The 22,172-nt window shown below is 51.4% G+C and overlaps 1 protein-coding gene across 1 annotated transcript; it reads right to left on the bottom strand.

The window, feature by feature from the left end:
* Positions 1-648: 648 nt before the first annotated feature.
* TSGA10IP (testis specific 10 interacting protein) lies at positions 649-20,908 on the bottom strand. The gene is made up of 10 exons (XM_047693616.1): positions 20,894-20,908; positions 18,010-18,089; positions 8,990-9,182; positions 8,108-8,241; positions 7,288-8,009; positions 6,980-7,127; positions 4,675-4,845; positions 1,819-1,918; positions 1,484-1,608; positions 649-793 (listed from the first exon to the last, which is right to left on the bottom strand). Exons 1-10 carry the CDS (start codon positions 20,906-20,908, stop codon positions 670-672), a joined length of 1,812 nt encoding a protein of 603 aa, XP_047549572.1. The 3' UTR covers positions 649-669.
* Between the last annotated feature and the right edge of the window lie 1,264 nt (positions 20,909-22,172).

Genomic DNA, 22,172 nt, shown 5'->3' with positions numbered 1-22,172 from the left:
TTGGGGGGGGGGGCTATTTATTTGAGAGAGTGCACAAGCCGGAGGGGCAGGGAGAGGGAGAGAAGCCCGGAGCCAAAACCAAGAGTGGGAGTTTTAACTGACTGCCACACCCAGGCACCCCCCCCCCCCCCCGCATTCGGTTTTTTAATCTGTACTCTGCACGTCCTGAAACTGAGTAGAAAATTCAGCATATCTGTGTATGTGAGCTGCCTACCTCCCTGGGCGGGGGCGGGGGGGGGTGTCTAACTTGAAGTTACTTGAAAGTTAAAATCCCAATTCACATAATCCCTCCTCATACCCCCACCCCACAGTTGCTAGGTCTGGAGGCCCCTGTGCAACCCATCTGTTACAGTGTGAGGTATGCACCCCTCTAAGGGTCCAAACTCCACCCCCCACCCGCCCCAGTTCTCAAAGACAGAGGCCATTAGGTCCTGTGTTCACTCTCCAATTCCTAGGACCCAGCCTATATGTTGGAAAAGGGGGTAGAGGAGTTGTGGCTGTTGCTGTGTGAGATGACCCCCTCAGGGGCAGCTCCGGAACCGCGCTCCTGGGTGATGGGACAAGCTAAGCCCGCTGCCCACCTGCTACCTCCCGCTCCCAACCTGCAGCCTCTCCCAGCAGCACCAGAAATTACACGTGGTATTTTCCATAAAGCATTTAATTGTTTTCTTAGGGGCTGGACTCTTGGTTTGGGCTTGGAGTGGAGTGCCTGTCAGGCTGGCTTCCAGTGCGCTCTGTCTTTGGGGGACTTTCAGAAGAGTGCTCCATTCTCGCCCCCATTGACCTTTGGCTCCTTAAAGACGGAGACACAGATAGAGACCATGAGCTCTAGCTCCCCACGCCCATGCCCAAGGACACCAGGCTTTGGGAGAGGAAAGACCATTATTGCCCATGTGGGCTCAAATTTGCCTGCTATGCTGTGTGGTCTCTGAGCAAGTGATTTCCCCTCCTCAAGCCTCAGTGTCCTTACGAATGAGCCTCAAAATCACTGCTGTGCACCAGGTTGTCCTAAAGCATAAGGGACACTATTTGAGGGGTGATTAGTGTGCCACTCATAACTGGGCCTTGGTGTGTGGTCACTCCGCTGGCCACCCTGTGGCTTACTTGCTCCTGTGTCTTCCAGGAAGCCCCTGCCCCTCGGGTCCTTAGTTTTTTTGTTGGGATCTGGAGAACATACCCTGATCCTGCCTTCCTGGGGGGACATGAAGGACAGGGCCTGGGGAAGGACTTGCTGGCTGCTAGAGCTAGGCAGAGTCCTTCAGGCCGAGTGGGGCAGACCAGGCCAGGACTGGGGCTTACATTTAAGGCGGATCAGTGTGGTTGCCCACGAGCCTTCTCAGCATTTTCCTGGGTGTCCAGCCCAGGCTGGAGGTGGGTAGGGAGACAGCTTGGGGAGACCCTATAGGGCCCAGAGTACTGGCAGTGGCATCCCTTCCCCTTGTAGTGGGCACAGCCGGCTCTTTGGCTAGCTAGGTGACCTCACCTGGGTTTCCTGGAGGTGCCCTCTGTGTCCCCCTTTCCTGCCTCAGCCAGCAGCTGCTCCTCATTCAGTCCCAGTGCTGACAGCACCTGGGAGAAGCGCCGGGTGACCGTGAGCCGGGCGTTGACCTGAGTGGAGAGAAGGGTTCTTGCTCTGCACCAAGGCTGCTGAGGACAAACGGTGCTGGGATACTGAGAGGGTCTCGGGGTCTCTAGATGGACAGTGGCCCAGGGCCCCGTCTGAGGGGAGCCACTCTCATCTTACAACCCTACCCGCTCATCCCACGAGAAGCGCCGTTCCCAGGAAGGGAGCATGCTTGTCCGGGTGCTAGCCCTCACCTGCATGGCCTGCTGGAACAGGTAGGGCCGGGCCTGCACTCTGTGCTGGATGCCTCGCAGCTCTGCCTGATACTGAGCACAGCGCTGTCGCTCCTGCCGCCTGCGGGGAGGGAGACAGGCCTCTGGGCAGCTAACCGTGAGCACAAGCCATCCCCACCCTTAAGTGCACCCATCCTCACTGAGGATACCTCATCTTCCCCACCCTTACCTTGCAAAGCGATTTCACTCCCCTCCTTGCCCTGGATTCCTCCTGAGGTCAGTGGGGTGGAAATTATATGCTCCATTTTACCCATGATGAGCCCGAGGCCCAGCAGGGTTGAGGGACTTGGCCAAGGTCACACAGCTGGGAAGTGAGAGACTGAGCCCAAGTCCACAGGCTGTCCAGCCAGGGCTCGTCCAGGCTCCCAGCCACCCCCAAGGGAGAGGGGCCAGCACTGTCTTCGAAACAAAGGGGCTTCTGCTTGCACAGCCCCTCCTCTCCCTGCGCTGACACCCTGAACTCTCTCACAGTGCTCCTGTGAGCGAGAAACGGGGGCCGGGGACCGTGGGCCGTGGCTTAGGGCAAGACCCCGCTCTGGGCTCTGGGGTCAGTTTTTTCTGCACTGTGGCAGGGTTTAGACAACTTTGTCACCATTCTCTGTGGTTCTTGTAAGCACACAGCTTAGAAAATGGGGTGGAGGAACAACAGAATTATGTTGCAAAGGAAAGAACACTTCCTGAAAAGATCAGGGTTCCCCAGGGCAGGCACACATCCATTTACAAAAGCCTGGTTTGTGCGCTTGTCTGACACGCGTCTGCTCATCAAGCCCGATATCGGGGCAGCAAGAGGGACCTTCTGGCCACACTCCACACGGGGCCAGGAATCCTGTGACGCACGGGAGAGAGGTCTTGGGGTGTGGTGGCAGCACCCACACACAGGGAGGGGAGAAGCAGACAAGGCTCCAAGACCTCAAGCAGACGTACAGGGGCCCCGTGGAAAAACACTGCCTTACTGGGCCAGGACCCTTGGCTCTGTGCCAGGGAAGGAACCCTCCTCATCTTCAAAAAATAGATGAACTTGAAAACCCATGGCCAGGAACAAAAGTTATTGCAAAACGGAGTCTTCAGCGTTCAAGAAGTAATTTCAGCAGTTACAAAAGGCGGGGGTGGGGAGCGAGCTGGCATTCAGCCTCCGTCTTGCCTATGATGTCATGCATATTTTTCCTTCTTGAATCTTGATGCTGTTTGTTAGCATTGAGAGGACGTCCATGTCTTGGAGCCCCAAGCAGAAAGGAAGCCTGTGACTGGATTTCAGCCCTGTCCAACATCTGGGAGGAAAAGGAAGGCACATAGCCTCCCTACCACAGGGCAACCTCTCTTGAGCCCGCCCCTGCCGGGCAGGGCAGAGCCTTTGCAGCTCAGAGAGAGCAAAAGTCACAGGATATAAGGGCTGAGAGCCCCGTGGAAAACATCTGCGCTCAAATAGAAAATAAAAAAGGTGTGTGAGAAACACTCCACCTACTGACATCTGTCTCTTGGAGTTCTGAACCTTAGGCTTCCTGCCTTATTGAAAAAATAAACACACAAACCATGAACTTGAGGTCTGACAAGGATTCCTTTAAAACACTCCTGACTTCTTAAGAGCCCTGGTTTTCTCATCTTCAAAGTTGGAGACGATAAGACTGAGCCTCAAAGAGGAAGTGATCAGAACCCTGTTGAGTCCTTGGTGGCCCAGCTGCAGGGCAGGGACCCTCTGGTCTCTTCGCAGTGCTCCACTCAACCTTGACCTAGCCCTTCTCCCAGGATGAAAGGCGATGAGCAGTGGAAAGGGCTACCCTGCTGCCAGCTGCCTCCAGTAGGTACTTAATGTCTGTGGCACTGGCGATCGTATTTGTGTTATCTGTCTCACTAGGTGGGGCTTTTGGACGAAGACGCTGGCACACTTTCTCTACAGTCCAGCCATTCGAGCACTTGGAGACAGGGTAGAGGGTGGCTAAGTGGCTGTCCAAGTTGGAATCCTAGTTTTGCAGCTCATTTGTGAACCTTGGTAAATTATTTGAGCTTTCTGAGCTCCATTTCCTCCTCTGTCGAATTATGGGACTGATGGTAATGCCCACTTTGTGGGCCTGTTTTATGAGTCTAAAAAAGATTTGCTTTTAAATACACATTTGCCTGGTTCTTTTTTTAAAAATTTTTAAAAATTTTTATTTTTTATAAACATATAATATATTTTTATCCCCAGAGGTACAGGTCTGTGAATTGCCAGGTTTATACACTTCACAGCACTCACCATAGCACATACCCTCCCCAATGTCCATGACCCTACCACCCTCTCCCTACCCCTCACACCCCCCCCAGCAACCCTCAGTTTGTTTTGTGAGATTAAGAGTCACTTATGGTTTGCCTGGTTCTTTTTAATGGTCAACATATAGGAGGAGAATAATAGAGAACCCCACCTGATGGCAAACCACGCCTATTGCCAAGAGTGAGATCAGAGGCACTGTTCCTGTGCTCTGTGAATGATTTCAGTAATATCTGCATTTTTTTAAGTAATGTCTGCATTTTGATAATAAGCATGCCTGGCTTTTGAAATTGGAAGAACACCTATAAGCCATTTTAACAGTGAACTTCTGACAGCTGCAGGATTGGTACTGTTCATGGGATGAGTGACCTTATCTCTGCCCCTTCTCCTCCCCTGCTTCATTGTCTTCATCAGTGGCCCGGCCCACCTGCCGGGGCTGGAGGATGGTTGTGGAGACTCAGCCCCAAGGAAAGTGAGAGCTAGGTCTCTCCTTCGTCCTTCCTCTGGCATCTGATATCTTGCAGTGGCCTCCCTGCCCTCTCCCCACCAGGCCCTCCCAAGCCCCGGCTTCCTACCTCAGCTCCTCCAGCTTGCGCTGGGTGGCCCCCGGCCCCCGGCTCCCTCTGGGCGCATAGGCCGCCAGGCAGCGAGCCACCTGCTGCTGGACCCGCTGCTCCCGGGCCCTCCGCAGCTCGGCCTGCTGCTGCTCCTCCTGCTGCTGCTGCTCCCAGGCCTGCAGCAGGCTTCTTGGGTAGGGAGAGGGAAAGAAGAGGGTGGGAGAAATCTGGGGGGAGCAGTGGTCTCGTGGAGGCCAGGGGCAGGGAGAGGCATATGGGGGCCTGAGGGAGGGATGGCAGGCCTGGGGGTTGGAGTTTGTCATGGAAGTCTGACATGATGAGGGCTGCATCGGGGGCTCAACCCTCAGGCCCACCTCAAGGCCTTTCCTTACTCTTCTGGAAGCCTCCTCCCACTCCAGCCAGCTGTGTGCCCCAAACTGAACATCCTCAGCCATGTGGGGCTTGGTGCCCCTGTGTCCTCACCCGTACGGCTGACTTCTCCTGGCAAAGCAACTCTCCTGAGGACGGGGCCAGATCTTGTTCTTTCCTCTGACCCCCCATCTCTGGTAGGAGCTAGGTTCATGAGTTTTGGTTTGAGGGACAGACAGACAGATGAATGGGTGGGAAACAGAAACAAAGTCGTGATGGGTCAGTGGATGGATGAATGGTTGCGTAGACATGTGGCTCCACCTGGAACATTCTGCCCCTAGCTCTGGTGGCCAGTTCCTTGTCTATGAGGTCCTTGCTCAGATGTCAGAGAGAGACTCCCTGACCACCCTTTCTACCTCCCAGGTATTTTCCATTTCTAGCTATACATTTTGTTCATTTCTTTATTAATTACCCTTCATTGCACATAAAGTGTATGTGAGAGCAGGGTTCCTTGCCCTGCTCTTTGCCACCAGTGTCTCCCCAGCCCCTAGGGCAGTGCTTCACATAAAGAGAAATTCAGTGTTGGTGAATTCATGCATGATCCAATCACGGTTGGACAAATTGGAGGGTAGATGCGCTCATTCGCTTGGCACATATTTCTTGAGCACCAACTAGGTGCCATGTCCCATGTAGGGTGCCAGGGAGGCTAGAACTGATAAGATCTGACACCTATCCTCTCAGAGAGCTCTAAACCTGTACACAAGGAGAGACAGGCACCCCGGCACCCCAGTGCAAGGCTGTGTGGCAAGAGCTGTGTCAGAGGCAAGATCAGGGGAGAGCTTCCCGGAGGGCACCTGACTTGGAAGTCGAAAGATGCATCGAGTTAGCTGGGTGAATGAGGGAGAGGGGCGGTCCTGAGAGAGGAGGGAGGGAGAGCATGGGGCATTCTAGCCCTTCTGACTGGCTGGTGTGGGAGATAGGAGCCTCCTTACCGAGAACTCTGGGCTTTGTTCGGAGTGCACTGGGAAGCATGGGAAGCAAGCAGGGGTGACAGAGTAAGAACTGAGGGGTGCTATAGAATGCGGCAATGGATTCTCACCTGCCATTTCTAACCAGTCACCAAGACGTGCTGAGCCAGCCCCCAGATATCTCGTACATGGATCCCCTCTCCATTCATGTGGCCAGTTGGTTCAGGCCTTTATCATCCCTCACCTAGACAACACAACAGTGCCCCTTCCCAGGCTTCCCCCTCTGCTTTCATTGTCTTTTGTCCAAGCCCCAAGTAACAGCCGCTGTCCAACTCTGCTGCCCTCATGGCTGTCTTGCCCATCTGTCTCTTTTTCCAGCAGACTTTGACTTTCTTAGGGCTGAGGCCAAGTCTTTTTGTCTTTACCTTCTAAGCACCCATGAGTAGATATTCAACATATGTTGCATTAATCATTTAGTGAATAGGCTAATGGATGGATAGAAGATGGGAAATGGATGAAAAGTGGTTTGTGTCAATAGACACCTGGCCAAGCAGACAGATGTGGATGATGGATGGATGGATGATGGATGGATGGATGGGTGGGTGGATGGATGGATGGGTGGGTGGGTGGATGGACGAATGGATGGATGGATGGGTAGGTAAATGGATGATGGGTAGGTAAATGGATGGACGGGTGAATGGATGGGTGAGTGGGTGGATGGATGAATGGGTAGATAGATGGGTGAATGGGTACAGGTGAGAGGGTGGATGGATGGTTGGATGAATGGATGGATAGATGGATGGATGGATAGGTGGATGGGTGAATGGATGAGTGGGTAGATGCATGGACATATCCACAGAAGATTGGATGACTAGAAGATTAGAGAATGGATAAATGAAGGAGTGAATGATTCAGTGTCTCTGGAGAACTGGCTTCTCCACTACTCCCAGCCCTTTCTTCCCATCCTCCTTTTTCTTCCACCTTACCTTGTGGCCTCCTGTCGTTTGTGGAAGGTACGGTTAGGAAAGTTGGCAAACAGGAAAGTCTCCTCATCTTCCAAGGCATAGGTCTTCCCACTCCGATTGGAGGCCTGGACAGCAGTCCGCAGAGCCTTCCAGGGCTGCTTTTCAGGGCCTATCCACAGTGGGACAAGTCAGAGAGTAGCCTCCCTCCCAAGCTACTGGGCAATCCCACCCAGAAGCTGGAGCACAGCACAACCCTCTCTTCCCAACTCAACCTCTCTTCCCAACTGTGTGGTTCCCTTGGGACCCAGGCATTGAGAGCCCATACTCACCACAGTCCAAGTCTTGCTGTAACTGCCTCTGCAGCTTCTCCAGGTCCCACGGCCCCTCCAGGTCCTTGGCCCTTGACTTCCTCCTCTGTGATCCTCTGAGGTTGGAGCTTGAGCTGTTCCCCTTGCCCTGCAGGTCACCCTCACTGGAGGCCTCCTTGCAAACGTTGGGCCCCTTTCTCTGAGAACCAGCCCTCCTTCTATAGGGGGTCCTGTGCTCCCCCTCCTCAGCTTCCTCTGTCACCTCTGCAAACTGCTCCTCTTCTAAGATCGACCCCTTCCTGAGGAGGTAGGGCAGTTCCCCAAGGCTCAAGCCCCTCTCTGCCTCCTCAGCACCCAGGGCTTCCAGCTCAGTGCCTTCCTCAGACTCGGATCCTGACCCTGACCTCTTCCCAGATGGCTGGAGGTCCCACTCACTGAGCCCCTCCAGTTCTTGGCTCTTTCCTTTGCCAGGAAAGATGGGGCTGCCACCACGAGCCCTGAGCTGCTGGCTCCTCTCCAGGTTTGGCACTTCTGTCTTCCAGCAGAAGCCTTGGGCCTCTGGGAGGGTGGCTGTGGACTTGCACCTGGTCTTATACTTGAGAAGTGCTTGGGGCAAGGATGTAACTTGGTATCCAGGGACTGAGAAGGAGCTAGGCTGATGCAGAGCCCGGCTGTCAGTGGTGAAGCTCTCCCAGGCCCATTGGAAGGGGAAGGAGGGTTTCCGAGGAGAAGAAGGGATGAGACTGAGGAAGGAGAGGACAGGGAGCAGGAGTCAAGGTCAAGGCGCCGGCCCCCCATGGGGGACCCAGCATCCCACCCAGCCTGTCGCGCAGCTGCTTACTCTTCAGCCTCAGCAGAGCCATGCCCTTTCTTGTTCCGGGCCTGTGGCCTCCGGTCCTTCTTTGTCATCTGCCCTGCGCTCCGAGACCTTGGCTGCTGGCCCAGAATCACACCATCGCCACTCCCAGTCCTCCCCTAGGTGAAGACAGGAGAGAAGGCCCAGCTCCGAAGCAGCCTCCTGGACGACTTCACACCTTCCCCAGGGGACCCTCCTCACCTGTGCCCCTTGGCGGGCCCGCCGGGCTCTTGTTACCACTAAAACTGACTGATCATTACTACTTCCAATATGCAAAGATGCTATTTACTGAGTACCTGTTGGGTGCGTGGCATTTTCATGGGTCACCTCACTTAACTTTCCCAAGGACCCTCTGTTCCACTGTTATCCCTGTGAGATCTCATCTCATCCCAGATGAGAACACTGAAGCTCAGAGAGGTGACATCACTTGACCAAGGTCACCTGGCCAGTAAGTGGAGTCAGGATCGGAATATGTTGAGTCTGTCCCCAGAGCCCAGATTTGTCACCATCGTACAATGCTGCCTCTGGGTCTGGGATGGCTCCTCCGAATGCCCCATGGGGACATGTCCCCATGGGACTGTCTAAGTCCAGGTGGCAGAAACTCATTATCTTTCCCGAAACCTTCCTCCTCCTGCAGGGATCCCCACATCGCTCCACTGGGAGCCTGGGAGCCTGGGAGTCACCCCTGGGTGTCTTCCTCGTCTTCACCCCGAACCCTTGAGGCGTCCTTATGGTCCCTGCCTGCCTTGGGCCTGGCTGTCTCTCACTTGGCCTCAGCTCCAGTCTCCCTCAGCCCTGGCCTCCACGCCCCCACGCAGCCAGCCTGCCTCCAGGCAGTTGGAAGTGACCCCATGGGGCCCCCCTCACCTGCTCAGCCTGGGGGGTGTCTGACAGAAACTTGAGCAGTCCTACGGTTGTCCCTGGAGCCCGGAGCCGCGCGTCCTGCCCTGGTCTCGCCAAAGTGGTCCTGCTCAGCTGCTGGTGGGTGTTTCGCATATTGGTGTCCTGCCCCGTCCCCCACCTGCACCTGCCAGCCTTGGAACTGCCCGCCCCACCATCTCTATGGCAACCAGTTCTCGGCCAGTCTCAAGGGCACTGGCAAAAGGCAGGCCAGGGAGGGCCAGCCAGGGCAGGCGAGGCCAAAAATGTATGTGGGACCGATTCCTTCTGGGGTGGGGGAAAGTTCAGCAGGAGGCTAAGGAGTAGTCTAGGCTGGGAGTCCCGAGGCTTGGGGCCAAGCCTGGCCTCTACGGCACTCTTCACGTACCTGGTGTGAGTCCCCTGTCCTCACTCGGACTGTGTTTCCCCACCTCTCTGTGCAAGCGACCTCTAGACTTGACCATCTGGAAGGGTCCTCACACCCTAAGAAGGTGGCCAGGTGGTGCCTAGGTGGGGCCTCTCCCTCCACCTACCTCCTGGGCTGCCACCCACCCCCAGCCCTGATGGAGGCCTTACAGTAGCCAAGCCGAACTCTCGCTTGGCCTCCCAGGTTCTGACTGGGCAAAAAAGGCCCGGAAGTTGAACACCACGCCCAGGGGGAAGCAGCAGGCAACCAGTGCCCAGAGAAGGCTCTGGAGGGAGTCAGAACTTTAAAAAATTTTTTTTGAAGATTGTATTTATTTATTTGAGAGAGAGAGCAAGGGAGAGTGAGCATGAGCAGGGGAGAGGTAGAGGGAGAAGGAGAAGCAGACTTGCCAACGAGGAGCCCAACATGGGGTTCGATCCCAGGACCCCAGTCTCACAACCTGAGCCGAAGGCAGACGCTTCACTGACTGAGCCACCCAGGTGCCCCAAGGGAGTCAGAGCATTTAAATCTTATCCCAAACTTCTAAGCATCACCAAAATGCCTTGACATGATAAATCCCCACGGGACGCCTAGGGCTGACCCATGTGACCAGCAGCTTAGCGATGTAGGGCCAAGCTGAGGCCCTAGAGACGGAGCAGCAGGGCTGGAGGCCTGGCTTGGCCGCTCACCAGCTCTGTGACCTTGGCAAGTCACCTCTCCCTGCTGCAAACCTGGCAATCACAGGTCCATGCCATAGGGTTGTTGCAAGGATTAAATGAAATCCTCAAGGCAGTGCACTGAGCAAATGTTTGTAATGATTATTGTAATGATTACTTCTAACAATAACGGACCGTTACTGGGAGGCAGCAGCCCATAGTGGTTAAGAAAACAGAGGAGGCACTGGTGGTCAGATCCCAGCCCAACTTCTGCCTCTGTGTCCTCTAGGACAGCGTGGGGCTGGGTATAATGGCGCCTACCTCCTGGGGTCACGTTCACAGATACATCGATAGACAGATGCACGTACATAGATACATTCATTCATAGATGCAGATCCACAGAGAACATTCCCACAGCTCATCCTAACTGCTATGAAGAGCTGTTGCTTCTTAGACAATGGTGCAGCCCCAGTGAGACCAGTAAAGGAAGCAGATCCTACCAGATGCCCTGCCTACAGGCATGTTCTTTCCCGAGCTTTGTTTCTGTGGACTCTCCTCTGCTCTCAGACCCCAGCCCAGCTGACTTCCCGGATGAATTCTGGGCCACTCCTTCCGAGGCAGGGAGCAAGTATGGGACTGTAAGGTCGGTATTTTCATGAGATGTGTGCAGACCTCTTCCCTTCTCTAGACACTCTCACTTGTCGAGGGAGCGCCTTTGGTCTGACACAAGCCATCCTTCACCTTGCATCTGCCCCCAAGTTTATACATGTCAGCCCTGACTTGTCGCACAAGGTCCAGACGCCTGTCCACCAGCCGTTTGACCTGCCACTTGGATGATGAGTGAGCATCTTGGCTTGGCATGTTGAAAGTAAGGCTTTCCCCATCTCGGCCAACGTCATATCCATCTTTCCTGTCACTCGGACCAAAGCCCCAGCAGCATCCTGGATTCGTCTCTCACTCCACACGCCATGCGCTAGCAAACCCTGCTGGTACCGTCTTCAGAAATCATGCAGAATCCAACCACTTCCCCCCACCGCCTCCAGGAACACATTCCCCCAGACCCCCACTGGCTCTCATCTGGATCACTACCATGGTCCCTTCACTTGGCTTCTCCTCTTACCCAATTATATTCTTTACTCAGCAGCCGGAATGATTCTGTTAAGACCAAAGCCTGTCATTGTTCAAAACTTTCAAATGGATCCGGTCTCTGATAGAGTAAAAGCCGAAGTCCTGTGGCCGCCTAGGTCCTGCTTGATTGTCTGCCCCACTGCCTCCATCACTCGCTCTGGTCCAACCACACTGTTCCTTGAGCATACCAGCTGGTGCCACCTCAGGACCTTTGCACTTGCTGTTGCTGCTTCCTGAAATGGTCTCTCTCCAGAATCCCTGTGGCTCGCTCTCCCACTTCCTTCAGGTTTCTGCTAACATGTTCCCTGCCAAAGACTGCCTAAATGGCATTCTGCCCTTACTCTCCTTCACTTCAAATATATTCATATATTGCCTTCATATATATTCACTTATTGGCTGCCCAAGGATGGTTCCAGCAGTTGGCCCCCTCTCTCCTCAGCCACCTTCCACACTCTTCAAAATCACTCTGTCAAAGCAAATGTGCTATCATTTCTCTCTTGACCTCACTTCTCCTTCCCCAGCACTGCCCCCATTTCTCCATTCCCCTTTGCAGCAAAACCTCCTGACAGGGTTGACCCGAGCCCTCTCCATCTTAGCCAAGTGGTTATCTATCCTCCCAGTTCTCAAGCCAAACCCTGGACTCTTCTTCTCTTCTCCATCCTATCCGGCAGTTAATCCTCCTCAAAGTGGATTCAGGATTGGAAGACTTGCCCCCATCTGAGCTCATACCACTCTCAACCCTTATCCAAACTTACCATTTTACCATTTTTAAGTGTACCATTCGGTGATATCATTATATTTATGAAATGTTGCCCAACCCTCACCACTATCAATCTCTGGAACACTTTTTATGAAAAGAATGAAACTCAGGGTCGCCTGGGTGGCTCAGATGGTTAAGCGTCTGCTTCCAGCTCAGGTCATGATCTCCAGGGTCCTGGGATCGAGCCCCACATCTCCCAGCTCAGCGGGGAGAGCCTGCTTCTCCCTCTCCCTCTGTCTCTCCCCCTGCTTGTACTGTATCTCTCTCTCTCTCTCTCTCTCTCTCTCTCTCAAATGAATAAACAAAATCTTTAAAATAAAATGAGGGGCACCTGGGTGGCTCAGTGGGTTAAAGCCTCCACCTTCTGCCCAGGTCATGATCCCAGGGTCCTGGGATCAAGCCCTGCATTGGGCTTTCTGCTCAGCAGGAAGCCTACTTCCTCCTCTCTCTCTGCCTGCCTCTCTGCCTACTTGTAATCTGTCTGTCAAATAAATAAATAAATAAATAAATAAATAAATAAATCTTAAAAAAAAAAAAGAAAAGAAACTCTATACCCATTAGATAATAACCCCCCATCTCCCCGGTCCCTGGCAGCCACCATTCTATTTTCTGTCTCTCTGTCTTTGGCTATTCTAGGGACCTCCTATAAGTGGGATCATAGAACATTTGTCCTTTTCTAACTGGCTTCTTCCACTTAGTATAAAATCCTCAGGATTCACCCATGTTGTAGCATATGTCAGAATTTCCTTTTTAAGGCCGAATAATATTCCACAAATGTATTTTTTTTTAAGATTTTATTTATTTATTTGACAGAGAAAGAGACAGCGAGAGAGGGAACACAAGCAGGGGGAGTGGGAGAGGGAGAAGCAGGCTGATGTGGCTCGAAGTTCTGGGCTCGATCTCAGGACCCTGGGACCATGACCTGAGCCAAAGGCAGATGCGTAACAACTGAGCCACCAGGCACCCCATCCACGAGTGTATTTACCACTCATGGGTTTACCCATTCACCTGCTGATGGGCGTTTGGGTTGCTTCCAGCTTTCGGCTGCTGTGAACGGTGCTCCCGTGACAAGGATGTAGAGACATCTCTCCGGGTGCCTGCTCCCCATTCTCCCGTGGGTGGGCGGGGACTCAGACGTGGAAATGCTGGGTTAGACGGAAATTCTATGTTTAATTTTTTGAGGGATCATCATACTGTTTTCCATAGTTGATCCCGCCGTTTCCTACATTCCCACCAGCAGTGCCCAAGGGGACCAATCTTTCTATATCCTTGCCAACACTTGCTACATTCTTTTTGTGTCGGTGTTTTTGTTTGGGGTTTTTTTGGTGGATTTTTTTGGTTCGTTTGCTTGGTTTTTGTTGATAGAAGCCTCCGTGTCAATGCGACCTGTGGTGGTCTTGAAAACTCAAGCCCCAAGTCCTACAGTGGCCTGTGGGGCCTACGCACATGGCCCCACTCCCTGCCTCTCCTGCTTCATTCTTCAGTGCTCACCCCACCCACCCCCTTTGCTTCTCCCACGGTCTCACCTCTGCCCTGGCCCTTCCCTCTCCCTGGATGCCCTCCCTGAAGATACCTGTGTGGCTCAGTCCTTCACCTTCTTGCAAGGTAGTGCTCAAATGTCAACTTTTCAGAGACCCCGCTCGGACCACCCTATTTAGGACCACAGCCTGCTCTGTAAATGCACACTCGCCCCTTCTCCCTCGGCTTTTTCCCACTGCACTAGTCACTTTCTCATCTTCCCCTCCTGCTTTGGGCTGGGGTCCCCCCGCCCCCAGATTCAGACTTTGACATTCCAACCCTCAGCACCTCAGAATCTGACTGTATTGGGGGATAGGGCTCTTAAAGAGGCGATTACGGTAAAATGAGGTCCTGATTAGCATGACTGATGTCTTTATAAGAGGCGAGCAGGGCGCCTGGGTGGCTCAGGTGATTAAGTGTCTGCCTTCGGCTCAGGTCATGATCCCAGCGTCCTGGGATCGAGTCCCACATCGGGCTCCTTGCTCTGTGGGGAGTCTGCTCCTCCTCCTCGTTCTGTCAATCTCTCTCTCTCTCTCTCTCAAATAAATAAATAAAATCTTAAAATGGAAAAAAGAAAAGAGGAGATCAGGACACAGACACACCCAGAGGAAAGCCCGTGTGAGGACACAGAGGACGGTGGCCACCCACCAGCCAAGGAGAGAAGACTTAGAAGAAACCAAACCTGCCAGTATCTGGACCTTGGACTTCTGGCCTCCAGATTTGTGAGAAAATAGATTCCTACTGGTTAAGCTTCTGCCGTCTCTAGTGCTTTGTCATGGCAGCCCCAGCAAGTGAATACACCTTCGACTGAATCAGCTTCCTTGCTTGTCCGTCCTTCCCAGCAGCTCTTGACTCCCTAAGGGTCCTCGTGTTTGTTCGCGGCTGTATCCTCGGCACCTGGCGCAGAGCCCACACATCCGGGACCCTCCATAATCGCTTTGTGAGTGACAGGATGAACAAAAACACGCTGCGGGGTGCGGGCCTCTCAGAAACCTTGCGGGAAGAATTTACAAATGTTTTCAGGTCCTTGCTTCTCATGAACCTTCCTTTGGCTTCCAGATTGGGCTCTGAGAGCTGCTTATTAGGTGATGTGAATGCAACGTAATCTTTCAGTAACTGACAGACATGGACACCAGCATCTTTTTTTTTTAATTAAAAATTTTAAAAATTTCATTTATTTATTTTTTTGTGATCACTATATACCCAGTCTGGGGCTCACGCTCATGACCCTAAGATCAAGACTTGCCTGCTCTCCTGACTGAACCAGCCAGGGGCCCCACACATTCCCTTTATTTTATTTTATTTTTTAAAAGGCTTTATTTATTTGTCAGAGAAAGAGAGAGAGAGTGTGTGTAGAAGCAGGTAGAGTGGCAGGAAGAGGCCGAGAGAGAAGCAGGCTCCCTGCTGAGCAAGGAGCCTGATGCGGGACTCGATCCCAGGACCCTGGGATCATGACCTGAGCCAAAGGCAGCGGCTTAACCAACTGAGCCACCCAGGTGTCCCTTATTTTATTTTTAAAGTAGATTCTATGTGCAGCGTGGAGCCCAAACTCACAGCCTCGAGATCAAGAGTCACATGTTGTGGGCTCCATCCCAGGCCCCTGGGATCATGACCTGAGCCAAAGGCAGACATTTAACTGACTGAGCCACCCAGACGCCCTTAGGAAATTTCACCCAAAGCTGTCCCCCCAACCCTGACTTCAGCCACAACCTCTGGCACGGGGAGCTTCCCTGCTCTGCACCCAGAATGCCTTTCTCCACATAGTCTCCATCACCCCCATTACCATCGGGCACTCCCTCCCGCCAAGCTGGCCCTGGCCTGGCTCCCTACCCCCAGTGTCTTCTGCCCCTTGAGACTGGAGGGCTTGCTTCACTCTTGGATCATGGGCAGCCACTCCCTGTGCAGCCCTGTCACCAAGACAGCAGTGGCTGCCCCATGCGTCACCTTTCCACTTCCATTTCCCTGGGCACAGTTGGACTCCAACCCTTGGCTCTTTCCCAATTTCTGGGAACCAAGTTTTCTGAGCCCCTCCCAGGACGCTGAGATCATGACCTAGGCCGAAGGCAGAGGCTTTAACCTAGTGAGCCACCCAGGCACCCCTGAACACTATGTTTTTAAAAGCTATGTGCTGATTCTGACTGTCACCTGGTGTACCATAGTTTGCCAAGGTTGCCTCCTGTTTCCATGAAGGACACTGCAGCCAACGCCCTCGTACATTTCTCTTTGAACACCTGCGCACGAATTTCTGTGGCTTATTTGCCAAGGATCAAAAGTGTAGAGTCTTGGAAGAACTGTATACCTCATTTCACAGTGCTCTCGAGAGACTCTACCAACTTACAGGCCTATGGAAATGACCAAAGATTTCTGTCTGCCCATACCCTCACCAAACATTGGTATGATTTGTTTTTTGAATTTCCACTCAACTGGTGGTCATAAAATGGTACCTCATCGTAATTTTAATTGAATCACACGATTACTTCTTAGACCACATCGTCTTCAGTTTCTTGCCATTTTCAGCCAAACGTTCGGTGAGTTGCCTGTTCATATGGATCGCCTATTTCTCTATTGCGTTTCTTGTCTTTTCCTTATTGACCGGTGGGCATTCTTTATTTGATAGATTGCAACTACCTATCTGTCAATGTTAGCTCTGACGGTCTTTGTGGAATAAAAACCCTTAATTCTGATGTAGTTGGATCCATAAATGTCTGAATAGAGGTTTGTATTTTGCATGTCTTAAGAATTCCTTTCCCAGGGCACCCAGGTAGCTCAGTCGTTAGGCATCTGCCTTCAGCTCAGGTCATGATCTCGGGGTCCTGGGATCGAGCCCTGAGTCAGGCTCCCTGCTCAGCAGGGACCCTGCTTCTCCCTCTCCCACTCCCCTTGCTTGGGTTTCCTCTCTCGCTGTCTCTTTCTCTGTCAAATAAATATATAAAATCTTTTTTTTAAGATCTTATTTACTTATTTGACAGAGAGATCAGAAGTAGGCAGAGAGGCAGGCAGAGAGAGAGGAGGAAGCAGGCTCCCTGCTGAGCAGAGAGCCCAATGTGGGGCTCGATCCCAGGACTCTGGGATCATGACCTGAGCCTAAGGCAGAGGCTTTATTTAACCCACTGAGCCACCCAGGTGCCCCAAATAAAATCTTTGGGGGAAAAAAAAAAAAAGGAGAAGAAGTCCTTTCCCTACCCCTAGGTGGGGCATTCTCCTATATTTTATCCAAGTAGATCATAGTTGAACATCTGTGTTCAGAGTGAAATACTCTATACTTTCCTTTTCTGACACTGTCCCTAGCTAGTTTGGGAGTCATATGAGGAACTGGGCAGCTTTCTCTCATTCTTTGTCTTTTGGAACAACTGATATATGATAAGGACCATTTGTTCCTGGAAAGTCTGCAGAAGGTCCATGTGAAAGCGTCTTAGGACTCTTTTGTGTTGGTGTCTTAGATGATACTTTTCCTTACTGGTTACTGATCTATTGAAATTTTTGATAATTTTTGTGCCAACTTTGACATTTTGTATTTCTCTGGAAAGGAATGCACCTTGATTGTCTTTATATTGAGTAATATCCGACTATTTGTAACATTCTTTGATATTTTATTTTTTTAAGTTTTTATTCATTTAGGTAATCTCTAGATCCAACGTGGAACTCAAACTCACAACCCTAAGGTCAAGAGTCACACGCTCTACCAATTGAGCCAGCTAAGTGCCTACTGATATTTGTATTTTAAACTTTTGTGGGGCTCAGGGATCAGATCATACGGGGCCTGGTGGCCATGGGAAGGACTCTAGATTTGTCTTAAACATGATGGGAAGTGTGACAGGATATTGGAAAAACCCATTTTGCCATTTTGGGTGGGGGGTGGAGGTGGTGAGCAGAAGGAGAAGGAGAGGAAGAATCTTAGGTTTGCTCCACGCCCTGCATGGAGCCCAACTCGGGGCTTAATCTCAGAACCCTGAGCTCATGACCTGAGCTGAAATCAAGAGTCGGATGCTTAACTGACTGAGCCACCCAGGCACCCCTTCATTTTGTCATTCCTGAAAGACCAGGGCCACCTCAAGAGTACAAAGGGATAGAGTGGATCCTGAAAGGGAACCCTTTCGAGGAGATAGATTTGGGAAGGGAGGCCCAAAACTGCCCTCAGGGTGGGGACCAGGGCCTGCCTTCTAATCTCCGAGTCCAGGGAGAAGGGCTTTAAGGAAGCTGCCTGGAGAGCTCAGCAGGGGCTCCCTGAAGCCATGGCAGTCCGGGGGTCAGGGTCATGTGAGACTTCAGAGAGGCTGTGGAACCACAGAGGGACCTGGCCTGCGGCCAGGGAGCAGGAGTCCTGTCCAGAGGGCTTCTGTCATCTGACAGGGGCACCCGATGGAGCTGGGTGTGTGCCAGGCAGAAGAAAACCGGAACCAGCCAAAAGAGAGTCCCTGCCCACTTTCCAGGGGTTACAATCGCGGAGGTGGCCTGGAAAGGAGCTGTGAAGGACCTGCAGGGCGAGAGCCCATTTCCAAGAGCTGCCATGCACGCGGCAACGGGCAACCGGCTGTCTTACCCAGAACCAACCAGGGAAGAGCTCTCTGCAATCCTCATCTCGCCCTCCTCTCTGTGCTCCAACTGCAGCTGGTTCTCACGCTGCGGGAGCGGGAGGGAAGGGAGAGGGGCTGACCTGACTTCTCCCCAGCCTCATCGGCTCAGCAGGGGGCCATAACTGCTGGGGAGGGGGAAACTACATCACCAAGGTTGGAGACTTGGCTACCGCACAAAGCTGGGCCGTCTAACAGAACTTTCTGAAGGACTTCAGGGGGTCATAAGACTGTAAGCAAACAAGGCACAGAAAGTCATGACTTCATTTGTGGGCAGAGAGAGAAGTGCTCTTATGAGCTTTAGAGGGACAGTGGGAAACAGAAATCATCTTTAATTATATCCCATGAATCTTGTTTGGTGAAAGTAGCCCTCAAGTAGAGGGTTTTGAGAGGGGAACTGATGTGAGCTCATTCACGTTTTTATTTATTTTTTTAAAAGATTTTATTTATTTATTTGACAGACAGAGATCACAAGTAGGCAGGGGGGCGGGGAGTGCGGAGAAGCAGGCTCCCTGCTGAGCAGAGAGCCTGATGCGGTGCTCGATCCCAGGACCCTGGGATCATGACCTGAGCCAAAGGCAGAGGCTTTAACCCACTGAGCCACCCAGGCGCCCCGTGATTCATGTTTTTAAAAGGTCCCTCTGACTGCTGGAGAGGTTGGGCAAGGGGGCCAGGGTGGAACGAGGGACTGTCATCCAGGAAAGGTACTGGAAGGCTTGTGCCTGGAGAGGCAGGGGAGGAGAGGAGAGGTCTGGAGTCTACACCTGGGTCTGCCAGCATTTAGAGGTCAGGAGAGGTCAGGGAGACATGGCCATGGAGCCCAGACAAGAGCCCAGTGGGGAAGAAGTGGAGGGAGTGAGGGCTCTTAGCCAAGTGAAGAAAGTGTTTCAAAGAGCAGGGAGTGACTAACTGTGACTAGAGCCACTGAAAGTTCAAGGCAAGGCTAACAGAATTAACGACTAAACTTGGCAACCTTACTTGTTCCCTAGGACCCTACTCTGAGAACCAGACGCAGGAGGCTCATTACAGACTTTGCCTGCTGGAATGTGGTTGGGGTCGGCCTCGGCCACACCACCCAGTACCCCCAGTACCTCGTCACAGAGCCCCATCTGAAACTTTTCCTTTAGTCTAGGACAAACTTTCTTTTCCCTGAAGAACTTAAAGGTGCTCCCCTCTCTTCTCCTTGGGGTTGAGGGGGCTGGGGAAGCTAAGTGACTATACCTCCCATCTTGCTCTGGCTGCCAGGAAGCTCAGAGATGAACATGATATGCAGTTAATAGGGCCAAGAGCATTTTATGAGCTTCATCTTTATTTGTTTATATTCTTTTTTTTTAAAAGATTTTATTTATTTGACAGAGAGAGAGACAGCAAGAGAGGGAACACAACTGGGGGAATGGGAGAGGGAGAAGCAGGCTTCCCGCCGAGCAGGGAGCCAGACATGGGGCTCGATCCCAGGACCCTAGGATGATGACCTGAGCTGAAGGCAGACACTTAACGACTGAGCCACCCAGGCACCCCTATTTATTTATATTCTTCATCTTGATCTTCATGTTCTCTTTTATATTCTGTTTTCACATTTTTGACTTTCCATGTCTACTTTTATCTTCCTGCTTCTTGTTGGAAACTACCTCACATGCTTTGAGTATGAGGTAAGTGTGTGAATTAATTCCGCTCACTCAGCAAGTGTCTAGAGCTGATTTTACTTGTCAGGTCCCTTTGATTTGTGACTGACAGAACTATATTAAGACAAAAAAATAAATTAAATAAATGACTGGCTTATTTTACTAACTCATAAAAAGGGCAAGGGTAAGCCTGAGCTTACTCAGTTTTGTCTGGATGGTGGGACTCAGGTCCCCTTGCCTGTGTGTGTGTGTGTGTGTGTGTGTGTGTGTGTGTGTGTGACTCTCCCCATTTCTTTTCCATTTCCCTCTCTCTGTCACCTTTATTCTCTCTGATGGGAATGTAGGATTTAGAGAGTGCCAGGTTGCTGTCTTTGGACCTTTTCCCAGTGTGAAAAGAAGACTCTTCTTGGGTAGAAAAATCCCAGGGATGGGGCGCCTGGGTGGCTCAGTCATTAAGTGGAAGTCATTAAGCCTTCCACTCAGGTTGTGATTCCAGGGTCCTGGGATCAAGCCCCACATCAGGCTCCCTGCTCAGTAGGAAGCCTGCTTTCCCCTCTCCCTCTGATGCTCCCCCCACTTGCATTTCCTCTCTCGCTGTCTCTCTCTCTCTTTCTGTTAAATGAATAAATAAAATCTTTAAAAAGAGAGAGAGAAAGAGAAAGAAAAATCCCAGAGAAAGGCTCTGATATGTCCTGCATCGAGTCTCATGGCCATCTTGGCACCAATCACAGGAACCCAGTGGGAAGGGGAGACTGACCAGCATTTCTGGCATTACCCCCGGGTTGGAGTGTGAGGAGGAATTCTCTGAGGTGGGAATGTGATCTGAGGTGGCCTGAAGGAAGACAGACAGGGCAGATCAAACACCCACCACATGTGTACCATATACCAGGCAACTAGGAGGGATGCAGACATGAATAAAACAAGCCCTCTGCCCTTGAGATGGTCCCAGTCCAACAGGGGAGGTAAAACTCGCACTGACAATTATGATAAGATCAGAAATGGGAAGAACCTTGGAAGAGCAACAGACAAAGGACTTGGAGTATTCCAAGGAGGGCGAGGGACTGCTGATTCTGGCCATGAGGAAGTAAGTTGGAGCAAAATGATCTTTTTGCCACAGACAACTAAGAAACTGGACAAACATAAGAAACAACTACTCTCAGATATTAGAAACCCGGTAACACACAGAACTGTAATCCATGAGACAAGGGAAGCAGGTGAGCCTTACCATTACCTGGGTCATCGACATGTGCTGTCTGCCTAGAGGGGAACCCCCACTGCGTGCGGGGAGGGGACCCCAAACAGGGTCCATCAGTCTCACTGATTAAGGAGTCAGAGGCCAGACAGGCAAAAGGTGGCTAGAATTTCTGAGATAGAACATTTAAGAGGAGGTACCTATGTAGAAAAAGAGCCCCAGACCCTGTCAAGGGATCTCCTGAAGCTTTAGGAAGGATTCTAGTCTGCACATGGCACAAGGTGAAACCCCACAAAACTGGACCAGAACACATTTCAAGAGAAAAACAATTACTGCAGAGCTGAAGACAAATAATTCCCAGAGCGCACATAGAATTAGAAAGCTTGGTAAGAAGATTCTTGGGGCGCCTGGGTGGCTCAGTGGGTTAAAGCCTCTGCCTTCAGCTCAGGTCATGATCCCAGGGTTCTGGGATCGAGCCCCATATGGGGCTCTCTGCTCCGCGGGGAGCCTGCTTCCTCCTCTCTCTCTGCCTGCCTCTCTGCCTGCTTGTGATTTCTATCTGTCAAATAAATAAATAAAAATCTTTAAAAAAAAAAAAAAAAAGAAGAAGATTCTCGCCAGTCCCAGTAAAGAAATCTCACTGAATACATAGAAAATTCAGTAAAGAACCAGATGGGCCATGCCTTAGAGGTAGACTTAAATCAACCCTTAATGAAAGCTACCCTAGACCCACTATAAAAGAGCTTGAAATCAATCTTGAAACGATCAAACCTAACCTTCAAGTAACTCATTTACCAGAAAAAGTCCAATACTCTTCAAAGGGATTCAATAAAATCCAGATTAATAATGTAAAGTTCACAATGTTTGGCATCCAATAAAAAATTAATATACGTACAAAGAAGGGGGGGAAATGTGATTAATAACCAGGAGAAAATCTGACCACAAAAACAAACCCAGAAGATGGCAATACCATGTAAATTGATTCAACTCAGTCCCCATCAGGATCTCAGCTACCTTTGGCAGATATTGACAAGCTGATCCTCAAGTTTTGTGGAAAGTCAAGGGGCCCAGAAGAGCCAAACAATCTTGGAAAAGAAGAACAAAGGTGTTAAGACTCACCTTCTCTAATTTTAATACTACTATAATCAAGACAGCATGGTACTAGCATTAGGACAGACACAGAGATCAATGGAGTAGAATTGAAAATTCAGAAATAAGAGCTCTTACACTGACGGTCAGTTGATTTTCAACAAGGGTGCCACGACCATTCAATGGGAAGAGAAGAGTTTTTTCAAGAGATGATACTAGGATTGCCAGA

The sequence above is a fragment of the Lutra lutra genome, chromosome 10 (assembly GCF_902655055.1).
Source record: "Lutra lutra chromosome 10, mLutLut1.2, whole genome shotgun sequence".
Classification (NCBI taxonomy): domain Eukaryota; kingdom Metazoa; phylum Chordata; class Mammalia; order Carnivora; family Mustelidae; genus Lutra; species Lutra lutra.
Note: the sequence above shows the minus strand (reverse complement) of the source record. Positions and strands in the feature narration are given on the sequence as shown.

What these genes read in the sequence shown, in the direction of transcription:
- TSGA10IP (XM_047693616.1), bottom strand. An exon ending in ACACCCCCCAGGCTGAGCAG is followed by an intron (nt 8,242 to 8,989) that starts GTGAGGGGGGCC and finishes GTCTTCACCTAG; the next exon opens with GGGAGGACTGGGAGTGGCGA. An exon ending in ACAGCAAGACTTGGACTGTG is followed by an intron (nt 7,128 to 7,287) that starts GTGAGTATGGGC and finishes CACTGTGGATAG; the next exon opens with GCCCTGAAAAGCAGCCCTGG.